Below are 15,148 nucleotides of genomic sequence, written 5' to 3'. Positions count from 1 at the left end.
GAATGCTAGTGGGATTGTAGGAGAATGAGAAAGGAGTTGGTATAAGCATGGAATGTATAGTTGTAAATATATATGACTAGTTTATGAAAACATAAAGATGCATTTCTTATGAATGGTATTTGACATTATACCAGAGGCAAAACTTCGATTTAGAGCTGAAAAAATATATATAGAAAAGGACATAGGGAAACAATATAGATGAAGCTTTATGATCTCAGTCAAAATGAGGGTCTGATTATTAGCTATACAACTGACATTGTTTAAGATATAGATAGATGTTTCAGTGTATCAGCATATGAAATATTAGTGGCTGTGGATTTCATAGATTCATAGACATGAGAACTGGAAGTCCTATTATTTCGTGGTGTTCATTATTCTGCCAGACTAAGACTGGTTGCCACAGTCTGGTTTCCAGTGCTGTTTTCATTCCAATTTTAGATGACTCAGACCATGGAGTTACCACTGTTTATCTTGGGGGATTTTCCACCAGCTGAAATCGCACAATTTGAATGTTTCCCTTTAATATTGACTTTGAACTTTCTCTTCCTAATTTTATCTCATTACTTGCCATTCTGTTTCTTTGGTTATTCTGGTATTCTATAAACGTTTCCAAATGTAATGTTTACCATCAAGCCACGTAGGTCAATGACATGTTTGTTTGTTGATCAGAGCCATGGCTGACCAGATGGCCATCACTAAATTTGCTTTAGTCTTCAGCACGTACCTGGGAATAAGTTCTCTAAAGTGTGTTTTCGTGTTTTGAGAAATGTAAATTGGGTATTCAAAAGAGGGAACTTCAATGCTATGACAAAGAAAATTCAATAAGCATTTGTTTGTTTCTGTGGCACATAATGGCACAGTGTCAAGAAGTTTCTGTTTTCTGTCACTCTTGTTACCTTGACCTGTTACCTGTCAGGTTTCCCACGATTCCTCTCTCACTGTTACGTGATTTATTTTCAGTGACAAATGCAGCTCTGCTCTCTACCCAGTAAAACCCCAAGAAGTAGCAGTATATTGAGGTTTCTTGGCCTGCTCCTTCAGTGAACCACACATCAACAGAAGTCATAGCCCCTTAAATTAGGGAGCTTGAATAGGGTATTGTCCTGGTCCTGAGAGAGGTGTTAATGTCACCTGATGTTTCCTTGTCAACTCGTGATTCCATGGTCAGGAACAGGGCAGAAGAGCATTCCTTGAACAATTTCTCTTCGAATTTCACTATACATAGTTCTCTACTAATATATTACTTTACAAGTACTTGGTAGTGATACACATTTTAACTGAAATATTAATATGGTCTAGGTAATTTTAGGAAACACAGCAGCTTTCAAAAGTAAGGCTAATTAACTTCATACATCAACATAATACTGATTGGGCTCTCAAATGTGCCAACTGAGAAATGTGACTAGAAGAACGCTTTGCATATTGACTGACCGAGGTTTATGTACAGTTTTGTCTATGTTGATGGACCATTCTTAGCTGAAGTGAAAGTCTCTGCCTAGCATGTGTGTAAAAATATTGACTGAGTCTAGAGTGTCTCAAACTGCCTCTGGTTAAGTAACAGGTTTTTGATTTCCCTTCTGTTACAGCCGAATGCTTTTATAAAATACGTTAAAATGAAATACTACAAAAGTGAAATAACACTGAAGATATGATACAGGATATTAGATTCAACGGGCATAAAAATACTCTGTTAAATTACCATAAAAGGTTCTAAACATTGACTGGATTTCTATGCAGACCTCATCACAAACCGTTCATAAACAGTTCCTGGACTCTCACTGATCCCATAGCACACACTTTGAGAAACATTTGTCTAGATTAACACTGCTTGTGAGGTGCATGCACGTGAAGTGACCAGCATATTTGTTACAATCAAATATATTAAAATGTATTGGTATTTAAGTCCTTTAAGAAACAATAAGTAATTTGTTTCAACAACTTCTTCAGTTGAGTGTAAAATAAGATTTCAGTGAATTTACTTCTCAGCTAAACAGTAGACCATATTTGTTTCTAAGTTGATACTTTTACAAAGGACTTAACTGTTAGTTTCTTTGGTATATATACATTTCTTTTTTATGCCAGAGGAGAATGTGCTTTATGTCAATTGCTCATTTAGGGATAAGCAATCCATTGGTTCTGAACCTTGGGTGCGTTCATTTTTCAAATATTATTATGGTACTTTACTAAGCAAATCAGTGTCACATTCCTACATGATGAAACTCAGCCCATTATTAATCATCTTCAGTGTGACTTGGGGCCTTATTTTCTTCTAAATGTTGTCAGTGGAGTACTGTAAGCTTCTGCTGTTTTCTTTCAGCGAATTCAAGGTCGAAAAGCCAGCCTGGAGGAAATACAGCTTGTTCATTCTGAACATCACTCACTGTTGTATGGCACCAACCCCCTGGACGGACAGAAGCTGGACCCCAGGACACTGCTAGGTCTGTATGGGCCTCCATTCTACTGAGAACAGCACATTCCAGCACTGTCATTTGTCAAGGCTAGTGTCAGTTCAGAATACTTGGCAAGCAGTGTGACAACAAATCAGCTTTTCCATCAGCATTGCTCTGTGGAATGAGTCGTTTACCATAGAAGCCAATGTAGATTAAAAAGATCTTGCATTAGAAAAAATAGCCATGTGAGTTCCATGATATTTTCTTTTAAATGAATCTTTATTGGAATAGCATTTGTTCACCGTGTTTTAGCATACCGGAAGAATTGTATCATTGAGTATGTTCTCTTACATGTTTAAATTAAAAGAAAAAAAGGTTTTTACATTCTTTATGCAAATTTATCTTCATCTTTTCCATTTGTTTTGTGTTGTTCGGTTCTTCTTTTTCCTATGAACTTGACAGACAGAGGGCATAGAATATCTCATTTTAAGTGAAAACTCCTTATTACTATGCCTAGTATACTGCATTTTATAGTAAAATTCATTTTAAATTTTAATGTAATCATTTCAATGCATGCCTTAACTGTGGAATTAAATAGTAAAGGAGATGGCAGAAATAGAAAACTAATAAACATAATTTTGAGTTAATGTGTGATTTTTCAAATCTTTGCCATCAGATTTCAAGGTAAAATAAATGTTTCACAACTTTATATAAACTTCACATGAGAGAAATAACAGGTTTTGGAAAAAGTTCATTACAAGACCTATTTTAGCTGAAACAATTCTATTATATCAAGTTTATTAATAACTTTTTATAATGGAATAACAATGCCTGACATGGCAATGTATGCCAAAAGGATATTTTTTAAAGTATTTTAACTAATAAAAGGCATTTTAGGACTTACTCTTGTCCCTTTCTTTCAACTAAACCTATTGTGTCAGTTCCATTTCATTGGACTCTCTCACATAATTCAAATATTATTTCAAAATGAGTCTATGTTAACTGGTCCTAAACAATTCAAAAGTAAGTATATGACATGTAGTAGGCAGGCATCTTGGAAATCAATAATAAGGGGAAATTAACAGTTACCCAATATAACACTTACAATCTGCCTTTTAGAAAGCAATGGCAGGCGTCCCTCAATTTATGAAGAAAAGGTATATGGGTGAGTGTGTATCTGTGCACTCGCATGCATGCATGGGTATAGTGGGAGTCTGGGAAGAAATAGAAAGGGTAACATAAAGATGACTCCATTTTTAGAAAACGTTATAAAAATTTGATGATGAAAAACAATCTGTATAGAATTAAATCTATATATTAGTATAAAAGCAAATAAGCCAATTCTGTTGAATCAATCTCTGCACATGCAGATTCTTTGCATAAAGTACTTTGTTTGCTGAGGATACTACCGTGTGTCCCCGAAAATAAGACCTAGCCAGACAATCAGCTCTAATGCGTCTTTTGGAGCAAAAATTAATGTAAGACCCTTATTTTACTATAAGAGCGGGTCTTACATTAATTTTTGCTCCAAAAGACGCATTAGAGCTGATTGTCTGGCTAGGTCTTATTTTCGGGGAAACACAGTATATAATAATTGTCCTTATTTTTACATGAATTAATAATCCCACACATTTTATCCAAAGATAATGTAAACCAGACATTAACTTTCATGGTTTGATGAGGTCAGAATACTCACACACTTAAAGATAGAAAACTATGTTCATTTTGATTATTTCTTAATTTAGTTACAAGAAAACAAGTAGCTAACCTCTCCTGCCCACTCTGTATTTTTACTGTGGTCTCAAACTATAGATCAGCCTAGCCATAGGATAAGGTATTTTGGATTTAATTGGGATGAATTTTCAGGTAGGTGTCTGAGAGAGGTTCCAAAACCACCATTATTCCACATTTTAAGAGAAAAGATATATTTGTAAGAGAAATGAAGTTCAAACTTTGACAACTTTGAACTGTTTACTTATGAAACATGGCAATACCACCATTATTAATGAAATTTCACGCTTGAACAAAACAGATTTTCTCAAAATATTCTATATATATATATATATATATATATATATATATATATATATATATATAATTTTAAAATGTGATGATTTAAAAATGAATTCCAATGTATGATTTAGACCTTGGACAATCCTTTTCATGTAAACAATCCTTTTGGTACTTTGATGAAAGCACCAAGTGCCAATAATTTAATTTTTTAAAGTTTTAATCCAAATAAATTTGCCACTTACCTCATTAGTTTTGAGTATTTAATGTGGGATAATATTCATACAATTGATGATTTTTAGAATTAGGTTTAGATATGTATGTGGAGTTCCATAGGCACCTCTCAGGGATTAGTACAACAGTTTCAATATTGTGTGCAGGCTCCTGTGTAAACATAAACAAGGATGTTGAGTTGTTAGGTCTTGATGTCAAGTACAAAATTCAACTTTGAAAACACTTCTCAACTACTTCACTTCTCATATGAATCCGGAAACTTAGCGGCTTTTCCTTGATTCTAGTTTTAAATGCATAATCACATTCTTTGAACTTTTCATACTTCTTCTATTCTTTATGAAATTTGAATTTTGGGGGCTTGCTTTTTATTTATATCTAAAAAACCAGATTGAAGTTGCCATGCATAAATGTATAAAAATTCATTCCCATCAAGATAGTTCTCTTTTTCTCTTTCTTTCACTTCCATAGATCCCTCTACCTCCCCCATTCCCTCCCAACTCAGATTGGGGATTGGGGCGTCAGTGAGCACACACATTAAATTTAAATTCATTCAACTGTATGAAATTTCCGAGTTTAATTGATAGTACTACTTTTCATAGTTATGTTCTAGAGTTAGGAGGAAGGATTTAAATGAAAGTTTGTTATGACCAGACCTATCAGTCTTTGTATCTTGAAAGGCATCTATAGTTTATAAAATAATTAGATTTGAAAATGGGCACCATTTATCTCTTTAAATACTCTAGACCCTGTAAGGTGACACTTGAAAAACATTCTCTCCAATCATTTCTGGTACGAGGTTTTCCTTAGCATTAATATTCCTGTCGTTCTTACTACCAGTTTTCATTTTCTTGTGAATAGCCAGATCTCACTTCATGGATAAGGCAATATAACATTATTTTTAAAAATCTAGTCAATTCAGCGAATTAATTATTTTTACACACTACTAAATTCAAATCATTGATTATTTGGCTTTTTTGTATTATGTAAAAATTACTAAATACAATTTTTTAGCAGCATAGCATTTATTTTCTTTATTCTCTTACAGCTTAATTAAAATATAAAAATCACTATATTGCATTGTAATATTTATCCCTTTCACTGACTATGGGTGAAGAGTTCAGACATTAAAATATACAATATTATATATTTTAATTTCACATATGACAAATGAATACATCTTTGCAAAATATTCAGTAATACAGAAATATCTTTGTTATGATCAACAACTTAGGAAACTTTATCCCTCCCTAAACTATCCGTAAACCTTTTTTTATGTATCTTTTTCTGATGTTAGTATTTCAGTTTTAATATTTTTTCTTGACTTGTTTTTTGTTGTTGACTTCTTATTTATTCCATGAAGATCCTTATATATGATATATTGATACATTGATATAATGATATATATTGATATAATGATATATCTTATTATTTTCTTTGTACCTAAATTTTCCTTTATCATTTTCCATCTGTTAGCAATTGCATCTGGAAAATCAACTCATACAATTTATTGTTTTCCAAGTAAACTGTTTTCTATGACATTAAAATCTGTTTAGACTTTTACTGACATGGCATGTGAATTCCACAACAAACCTGTTTTCAATTTTCATTATTATTTCATTGATCATCAGTAGAATAAATGAATTGGGGTAGGTGAAATGCAGGTTTGTACCGATTTCTACCACTAATCTTTTGAGTGAACCATATGAATAGCTTCATAACCGTTTGACTATGATATAGAAATGCCAACTGACTTTCCCTCTAGTTACTTTGTAAGGCAGATTTTAGTCTTAGAGGTTTAGGAGTAGTTATTTTTGTTTTCTCTATTCATGTAGCAGATGATGTAGAAAATAAAAGTGCAGGTAAACAAAATGATTAAAAATTCCATGAAATATCAATTCTAAGAGACAATCACAAATAAGATTTTGGCATATATTTTAAAGAAGATATTTATATTTATATTTATATTTGTATTATATAGAACTTCAAATAGTGGTATCCTCTTTGTAGTGTGTTGTGACCTGTTTGTTTAAAAAATTGTGAATATTTGAGAGGCTTATGGTATATTTGGCTTTAGCTATATCTGAAGTAGAAATTAAAAATAAATTTATGTATTTGAATAGACATGTTAATATTTGAAATGCTTAAAAATGACAATGTATTTCATGAATCTTATAGGTCAATACATCACAGAGGATTACACAGTGAATAACTGAGTTATTTCTAATAAATTATAAATATAAACGATTGTGATATACAATGTTAGGGCAGTTAAATCTAGAGACTCAAATTTCATAGGTATTTGTTCATGTAGGGCAATAGACTCTACATGTAATAATACTTTCATTCATTTGCTTTGAGCTCTTACCTGTCTGAAATTTGATCAGTTTTCTCCTGAGTTAGATGATACATACCATGTGACATAATATATGTTAATAAACACTTATCAAAAAACTATAAATTAGTTTTTCATAATATTAATATTTAAAATGTAAAAAAAATGATATATTCCCAATTTATATATATTTTTTCATGTTTTCTTATTGTGTAGGTGATGCCTCCCAAAAGTTTTTTTCTTCATTACCCTGTGGTGGACTTGGGGTAAGTATGAGTTTGTTGACTGCTTTTAAACGATAACTTGCAAAAATATCTCCTTTGATTTATCTATTCAATTATGCGTAACGTTATTTCTCAGTAAAAGTTATACTAGACTTCGGGACTGGCTACATAATTTGTAGGGCTCAATGCCAAATGAAAACTCAGATCCACTTGTTCAAAACTTAAGAATTTCAAGATGGTGACAATAGTGAATTAAACCAAGTATGGGGCATATCTAACTGTAGGGTGCTGTGTGACTGCACAGTTCACATGTTCACAAAGCTGGCTTTGCTAGATATTTATATAGCTGGAGAAAAGGTAATATGAGAGGGTTTAATACAGTTTTGTAGCAGAATTCAATTTTCAGTAGAGTCACACTGAGTATGCACATACATTATATTCCTGATGAAAACGGCATAAACTTCACAAAGCGCTTTGCATTGTGGGATGTTTTGTTTGTGAACCCCTTGGGGCCATTTTGTCTTCGATAATTAACAAAGCCTTTTTGACCCAGGATATTTATACCACATTGCAAGGACAAATTTGTTCAAATCCAGCGACATATGAAGAAAAATGTCTACATTTTTGTGGATGATTAGAACATACCCTATAGCCTGCAATCTATTTAAAGTTAACCCTTACCAGTAATAAACCGTCATCCTGTAGAACTAAGTGCTAACTCATGTTAGGACAACATAATTCTAGATCAGGTTTCCAAGTACTAAGGAATTTAAGTCAATTAGGTTTCTTGGATATTGAAGGGAAAAAACAAAACTGGTCCTATGTATGTCATGTTTTAGGCAATAATTTGCTATAACTAAAGTTTATACAGGGAATTCCCATATATTTTCAGCTAATTCTTTCATTTTATTGATGTTGGATTTATCAGGAATAGACTTTCTATTCCTTTCCCTGTGATTCTGCCCTCTAGAAATAGGAATGGCAACTACAACCAATATGTTTGAACTTGACAGTTTACCAGCATACAACAGAGGTTCATAACAACATGGTAAAATAATCATTATTATTAACAGCATTTTGCAGGTGAGAACCTGCAAAATAACCTCAGAGAGTGAGGTTATTTTCCTGAAGTCACACAGTCAAGGGTGAAAGGCTGAAAGTGTGAGGATGACGTGCGTGTCCGTGTAGAGGAGTTCCAAAAGAGCATTTTAGGTCCTTCTATGGCTTTCAGCTGCAGCAGGCTAACCACCGTCCCTGGAGCCTAGCAGTGTAGCCACGTGGCTAATGTAGTGTGGTCCCCTGTGTGGCAGCTTGCCAGTGAGCTTTGCTTTTTGACCCCCAGCACAGGACAATCACCACTCCCACATTAAGCCTTGCTATTTTTTAGCAAACGTCCCGTGAAGCCAGGAACTTACAAAATCATTCTAGAAAGCAGAGGACAAACTGACTTTTTAAATGGGTTTCACTGGCTTTGAACTTATTTTCTAACATCCCAAGTGGCCATTTTAAGAGAATGGCTGATTACCTGCAAATGAAGCAAAAAATAAAACAAAGCTAAGAACTGCTTAGTGGGTATGATGATGGGGAGGAAATCAAAACGGTTGAAAGAGTGGTGGTCATCAAACCCCCACTCATTTACAAGTACATTTACTTCATGACCCAGAGTTGGAATGAGGACAGCTCCCTAGGACCCACCTCCCAATTCTGAACTGGGCTGTGCCTATAACTCACTATACTTTGAACACAAAGTAACTATACTCAACTGTTCTACTTCTGTGCCAAGGTAATTTGTTATCTTTAGCCAGAACTGCTCTAGTAACCTCTCAGAAAGACCCAATGAATGGTGAATGCTACTTCTGGCATAGCGTGTCATAGAGATAAGTCCTTAATAGCGTCCTCAAACAGTGACCTAATCCTGATGGTGACAGCAATGGTGGTGGATAAATCTAGTTTGGGCAAGCAGAGGCAAGAGGATTAGCTTGACTCCATTAATGCTGAAAAGGGCTGGAGAGAGGCAACTCTCTTTATCAAATTGGCCTATAGGTCTTCTGATGGTGTTCATGTAGGTCTAGGTGAGTATGAGACAGAGAGAGAGAGAGAGAGAGAGAGAGAGAGAGAGAGAGAGAGAGAGAAAGAAAATACATACTTGTCCTTGTCCTTGACACTCTAGAGAATTAGTTTGATTCACTCCTTTTTTTTCAGGAACCAAATTGTATTCTTAGACATAAGGTACCATCTTGTCCCCTAAGATCTTTGGCTTTGATTTAAATCGTAAGAGACACTCTGGGTCCTCTAGATTTGTACTAGTCTCAATTTTTACCTCCAGGACAGTCCTAGAGACATTAAGTAAGTAAAAGATAACCAGTATGAACTTGGAGAGGCCCAACTTGGCAATAGGGGGTTCCCCTAATGATCTCGGAAACCACTGAAATTGCTTTTGTCTTCAGGTACTCTTCTGGTTCAAATTATCTAAGGTGGACCCACTGGTTTAAATTCTAAAATACTTAATGCTCCTCAATTGTTAAATTCCAGTCACTTAGAACATATACCTTCCTAAGAGATAGGTTTATTGTAAATTAATACTTACTCAATGCTGAAGATTAATTGGCTTTTGAGGAGACTATCTGGGACATTACAAAATCAGAAATTTCCCCCCAAAATTCCAGGTGATAATTTGGCAGTGCTGTTCACATAGTTCAATGGGTGAATAGTATTTAAGGTGCTTTAAATTGGACTCCCGAGTTGCATTTTGAGCAACCATCTCAAGGTTTCCAAATTCCTTTGTGTTTGGTTCTCATTTTGCTTAGTTACTATGACATGACTCATTTCTTATTACTGTGTGATTGCACTGCAAGAAAATGCACCAGTTGAAAAAAGCATTTTACCAAATCCCAGGACTTGGTCATCGTATAGTGAAACAGATAATTAAGGGACTCTGCAAACAAAAGCCAGTGCAGGACCACTTTAGTTCTTGCTCCTCAGGGTATATCACTAAAAATAGTGATCATTTTCCTGGCCATCTGACCTGCTGCTGTGTGAAGAAATCTTGAAGTCATTTCTCAGCCTTATTTTTCCCTCTTCACTTGATAGGCCACAAAAAAACCCACAAAAGCAAGGACGAGCAGGCTTTTATGATAATGTCGTCATCAGCTCCCAGCTTCAAACGCTTCTGCGGCTTTTGAGTTGTCATTTATAACTTGGAACTGAATCGACCCATAATTCCCCTGATACACTTAGAGAAATTGATAACAGACTCTGTACTTCTTTTATGGCTCGGAGGAGGCAACTCCAATCACATCACTATTGGCAGGCAATATTATTTTTTGACATGGTTGTAAAAGTATAAAGGGGCTTATGGCATTTGTTTAGATGAGGAATGGGCTCTCAAGCTGTGCTGGGGTTTACAGGACCAGATTAGTGAGAAGCAAAGGGAATATGATGTTTGCAAACAGGATATGATTTTATATATAAGTTTGGGTTTCATGCTCTGTTCCCTGGGGAAAGCCTTGCAGACAGCAGAGAATTCCACTTTTATCCTGCAACAGACAATCTCCTAGTGCCAAAAGGCAGAAAACTAAATGTGGTCAATGGGCAGTGTCAGACCCTTGATTGGAGGAGGAGGAGCTGTGGAAGAGGCAGAACAATTCCCTAGGAGGGTCTAGGAATTGCAGACCACGGGCAGAATCTGCGCCAGCCTAACTGGTCAAAGATGTGCCAGAAATGAGGCTCTGTGAGGTTTCATCAAGGCCCTTTCTCCAGCAGCAACTCACTCTGTGAACACGAAGCAGGCTTTTTCTTACCAACATTTCTTCTGTCCATATTCTGTTTGATTACACCTAGCTCTGACACACGCTGGGGGTTAGGGATGTCGTTTTTATGATTTGGGGAGGGGGAGATGGGAAAAGAATTAGGTGACTGTAGGGAGGTAATTTAAGACTCATTTGAATTGCTCTGAGGTTTCAGCAGACATTTCAGTTTTATACTAACTATACTAACGGTACAGGAGGCAGGTTTGGATGAAATGTCTCAAACTTTCTTTCATTCTGTCAGATTTAAAATGTGAACTCTCCCCTCTGATATATAAAATATACATACATAAATATTATATATGTGCATATATATTCAGAAGAAAATTCTGTTATTTTACACTACATTTATACCTTCATATTATTTTTCCATTTAATATACCATATTGGTCCTCCACATTTATTCTCCCCAGTAACAGTAAAAAAAAGTTCTAGTGGCCAATCTTTCGAAGGACTGCTTTGACTTTCTCTATTGTGTTATAATATCAGGGAATGATTTATTTTATGACTAAATTTATGGTTATATAGTTAAATTCAATGTAACAGATAGGTTTGGTTAATACATGTTATTTACAGAGGTTTTCTTGGAAACCAAATCAGTATTTTAGAAGGCACAGCATATGCCATCACAAGAGGAGTAAACAGCAGGAAAAATAAGATTTGTTGCCAATGGTTCAGCAAGGTGGAGGAATGCAAAGACGAATGAGATAAGACCGTTTTTTTCTCAGTTGTTCATAGTCTTTTCATTGGGCTGATTTGGATAAGTGTTGTGCTAAGGGAGCACAGAAGAGGGCACTTCCGGAACAGGAAAGAAAGAAAGGTTCTGTGTGGGGGTTACAAGCAGACATAAGCAAAGTCTTCCAACACAACTGAGAATGAATATGTTTGTGTGAGTTGGTGTGTGAGGGCTTGGGGCAGGCATCAGGGCACTAGCAGTGGGGCTGTACTAACACACCGTGTTTGTGCAATTGCACTAAGCAATTGCCGATTAACAGGGAATTATTTTTTTCCTTCCAACAAAGTCTAAAGCAAAAACCTAATGCTTCTGCCAAAAATTGAGTGTTCCTAAAGCTTTGATAATGACATGGGACCCCTTTCTTTCATCAGAGGTATATGTAGCCTATGTTATCCCCACCTGTTTCCCTGAGCAAGCACAATGCCTTTTGTTAGGTCCACAGAGAGGTAGTGGCATCTGTTTCTCACATGCAGTAATGAGGATGAGGCTGATTTCCCTCATATTAATGCTCAGCTCAAACCTGGCTGGCAATCAGTGCTTCATTTCCTCCACTGCTGTTGTCAAAGGTACACCACAATCCTCTTCCCTCCAGCACAATGAGAGGATCCACCCTGATTTGGAATCTCTCCTTTCCTCATCTCCCTCTCATAACTGTTTTTTGGATTTTCATTAGTTTTCAACTTGATGCAAACGATACAAGCAGGAACACCCTACGGCACCTGGAAAAAGTAAAACAGATAAGCCATCTGAATGAAACTGAGAATTTTCTTTCATGCTGTGGATTCCACAAAGAGATTACATTGCACCAGACTTGGAAAACTTAGTACAAAATATTATGCAAGACAGGGAATTCCTTCTAAATAACCGAGGGAGTTTCCAGTAGTGCATAGGTTTTTGCTAATTGTGTGTACTCAATAATAGTAATTGTTGTAGGGATGTAGACAACATTCCCCACAGAGATAAACATGTATACGTTACTCTGTCTTCACTATCAAATGTAAAATTTTATAGAACCTTTAAGTGTCTGATGTCCATTGCAGAGAAGAGGAAACTTGGAAATGAAAACCTTAATTTCCTCCTTAATTCACTTAGCTGTAGAATCCTACCTGCAATTCAATTCCAGTTACTTCGACATTATGGCTAAAGATAACAGTATGCATTTTGAAATTGCATCTGCATTTTCTTATTGAAAATAAACACAAATGTAACACAGCTCCTAAAATTCTTCTGTTGTCAAAAATGAAATAATCATCAAAGCTTTATGCATGTGTTTTTTTACATGCTCAGGACCACAATATTTAAAAAAATATATATATGTGCTATGTATCAACCAAACTAATATCAACAGCAGGGAAGAAGAAAACAGATCCATTTTTGAACTTTCTTGTTCTGTCATTTTTCTCTGTTCTATAATAATTTTCTCCACTTGCCTATGTGTCTTGGTTATAAACATTCAGACAAGAAGAAATTGCACCTTAGAGTCTGCAGTTGGATTTGGTGTACTTGAAGCTGCTACCTAACTCAGGAAATCTATGGTTCTATGAAACAAAATCTCTGAGAAATTTAAACACACTTAAGTAAATCTGAATATACAACCATCTAATGATTGCCACTTCTGACTGTGAAGAAAATATAAACCCTTAGGTCAAAAAAATTTAGGAGATGGAATTATCTAAGAAAAGGAATCTTGGGACAGCTTCTATGTTCTGCAGCCTGAAACGCAGCTAAATCCAGCCCAACTTCAGCCTTTCATTTTAATGTGAAAAAACTTCCCTTACATTTTCCCTTTGTCATAGTTCTACCCTGGATAATTCCAGATCCAGATGTTCATCCTTGCAACAAAGTAATATTGAATACATAATATTGGCATATCATTATTGGTTTTGTCATTGTGAAGTATATTAACAGAAAGTTCAGTGAGGTGTAACTACTAAATTTCAGATAAGACATAGACGGTTCACAGCCGAGTCCCTAGGAGTTCATTATTCCAAACCCCCAAGGAGAACCCATAGTTCCTAGGCCAGCCGCATCATTATTACTGTGCAATGTCTTATTTTTAAATATAAAATAATAAGTAAAATATATAAATACTAAGCAATGACTGACATATATTAGAAACAAAGCACACACTGAGTCATTGTTTTTATGAAGACTAATAAGACTATTAAAAGACTCATACATTTAGAATGATATACATCCAAAATCATTTGGTTAATTTATTATGTTACCATATTCTAAATAATATTTATATGGTCTCTAATTAACATTTACTACAGACATGTATCTACACATCCTTTATAACATCTGTAAAAACCTCCCAAAATGATCCTCTGTCAGTTTATCAGTGATCATTCAAAGAAATAGAAAAAATCAAGACCTGCAGGTAGTGAAATTCTTTGCTACTAAGGAGATCACTATTTTTTACTTAACATGTCTGTTCTTTAGATACTTCAACAGTCATTCATTCATTTATTAAATAAACATGTATTGAGAGACTCCTATATGCTAAGTATGAAACAATCTCTAGCCTCATGTTTTTTCTCTTACATTTTGATGTTTGTCTGTTTTTCCCTTTTCGATTCCCACTCATATCTCTTATTATTCATATCACCTATTCTCTATGTAAATCTTCTGTTTCTATTCATCAACTTTAGTGAGAAAGACCTGGGAGTTAATAGAGATACTGATTGAAGGCAATCAGAGTATCTGGAGCCTTATGTGAGAATGATTCAGTCATTTTTTTGAATGAAACATCTCTACAAAATAGCCTTTTTATCTCAGCTGTCTTTGACAGTGGCATCAAATCTTTATCCTGAGAGCTATCAAGTTCAGTATTCAGCATTAATCCATTATTCCACTAATTGCAAGTAGGAAAGGAGTAAAATACCAAATGCTAATCGGTATATACTAGTGCCTGTATAGTATACTCCCAGCTTCTGGTGGCTACCACAGCTTGGGGCAGAATTCATTCATTCATGCACTTATTTATTCATTTATTGATACAATAACTATTGAGTGCTTCTTATATGCCAGGAACTGCAGGTACAACACTGAACAAAACAAAAAATTCTGTACTGATGGAACTTATATTCTGGTGGGGGAGACAGATGAGCAGATACACATTAGTTTAAATATGTGTGTGTGTGTCATGAATGTTCTGGAGTAAAGAAAGCATGGGAAGTGGGAGATGGAGTCGGGTCGGGCTAGGGGACAGACCTGGTGTTGTTGGTAAATGTTGCCTTTGGAAGATTAGAATTGATGGGTGAGGGATCATCTGGGAGTCTGGGCTTCTTGTGGGGACGGACTTACAGTGGGACCCAGGGAATAATAAGATGCGTACTGAGGGTCCAAGGCAGGATGACGGGGAAGCAATTACAGTTCAGGTGGTCTGAAGGGGCTTGTCAGGACTGCTCAGA

At 35.3% G+C, this 15,148-nt stretch overlaps 1 protein-coding gene across 16 annotated transcripts in view; it reads left to right on the top strand.

Annotated features, from left to right (window-relative positions):
• Positions 1-15,148, top strand: part of HDAC9 (histone deacetylase 9) — an 857,167-nt gene that overhangs the window by 617,940 nt on the left and 224,079 nt on the right. For all 16 annotated transcript variants that reach the window (XR_013995394.1, XM_081080282.1, XM_081080306.1 and 13 more), the window contains 2 exons: positions 2,318-2,438; positions 7,183-7,232. Coding sequence is in view for 15 of the 16 variants with exons in the window: in XM_081080282.1 (XP_080936408.1) it covers positions 2,318-2,438; positions 7,183-7,232 (171 nt within the window). In the remaining variant the exon portion in view is untranslated. The remainder of the gene's footprint in view (positions 1-2,317; positions 2,439-7,182; positions 7,233-15,148) is intronic.

The sequence above is a fragment of the Rhinolophus hipposideros genome, assembly GCF_964194185.1.
Source record: "Rhinolophus hipposideros genome assembly, chromosome: 18".
Classification (NCBI taxonomy): domain Eukaryota; kingdom Metazoa; phylum Chordata; class Mammalia; order Chiroptera; family Rhinolophidae; genus Rhinolophus; species Rhinolophus hipposideros.
This window is presented reverse-complemented; position numbering and strand designations above follow the sequence as displayed.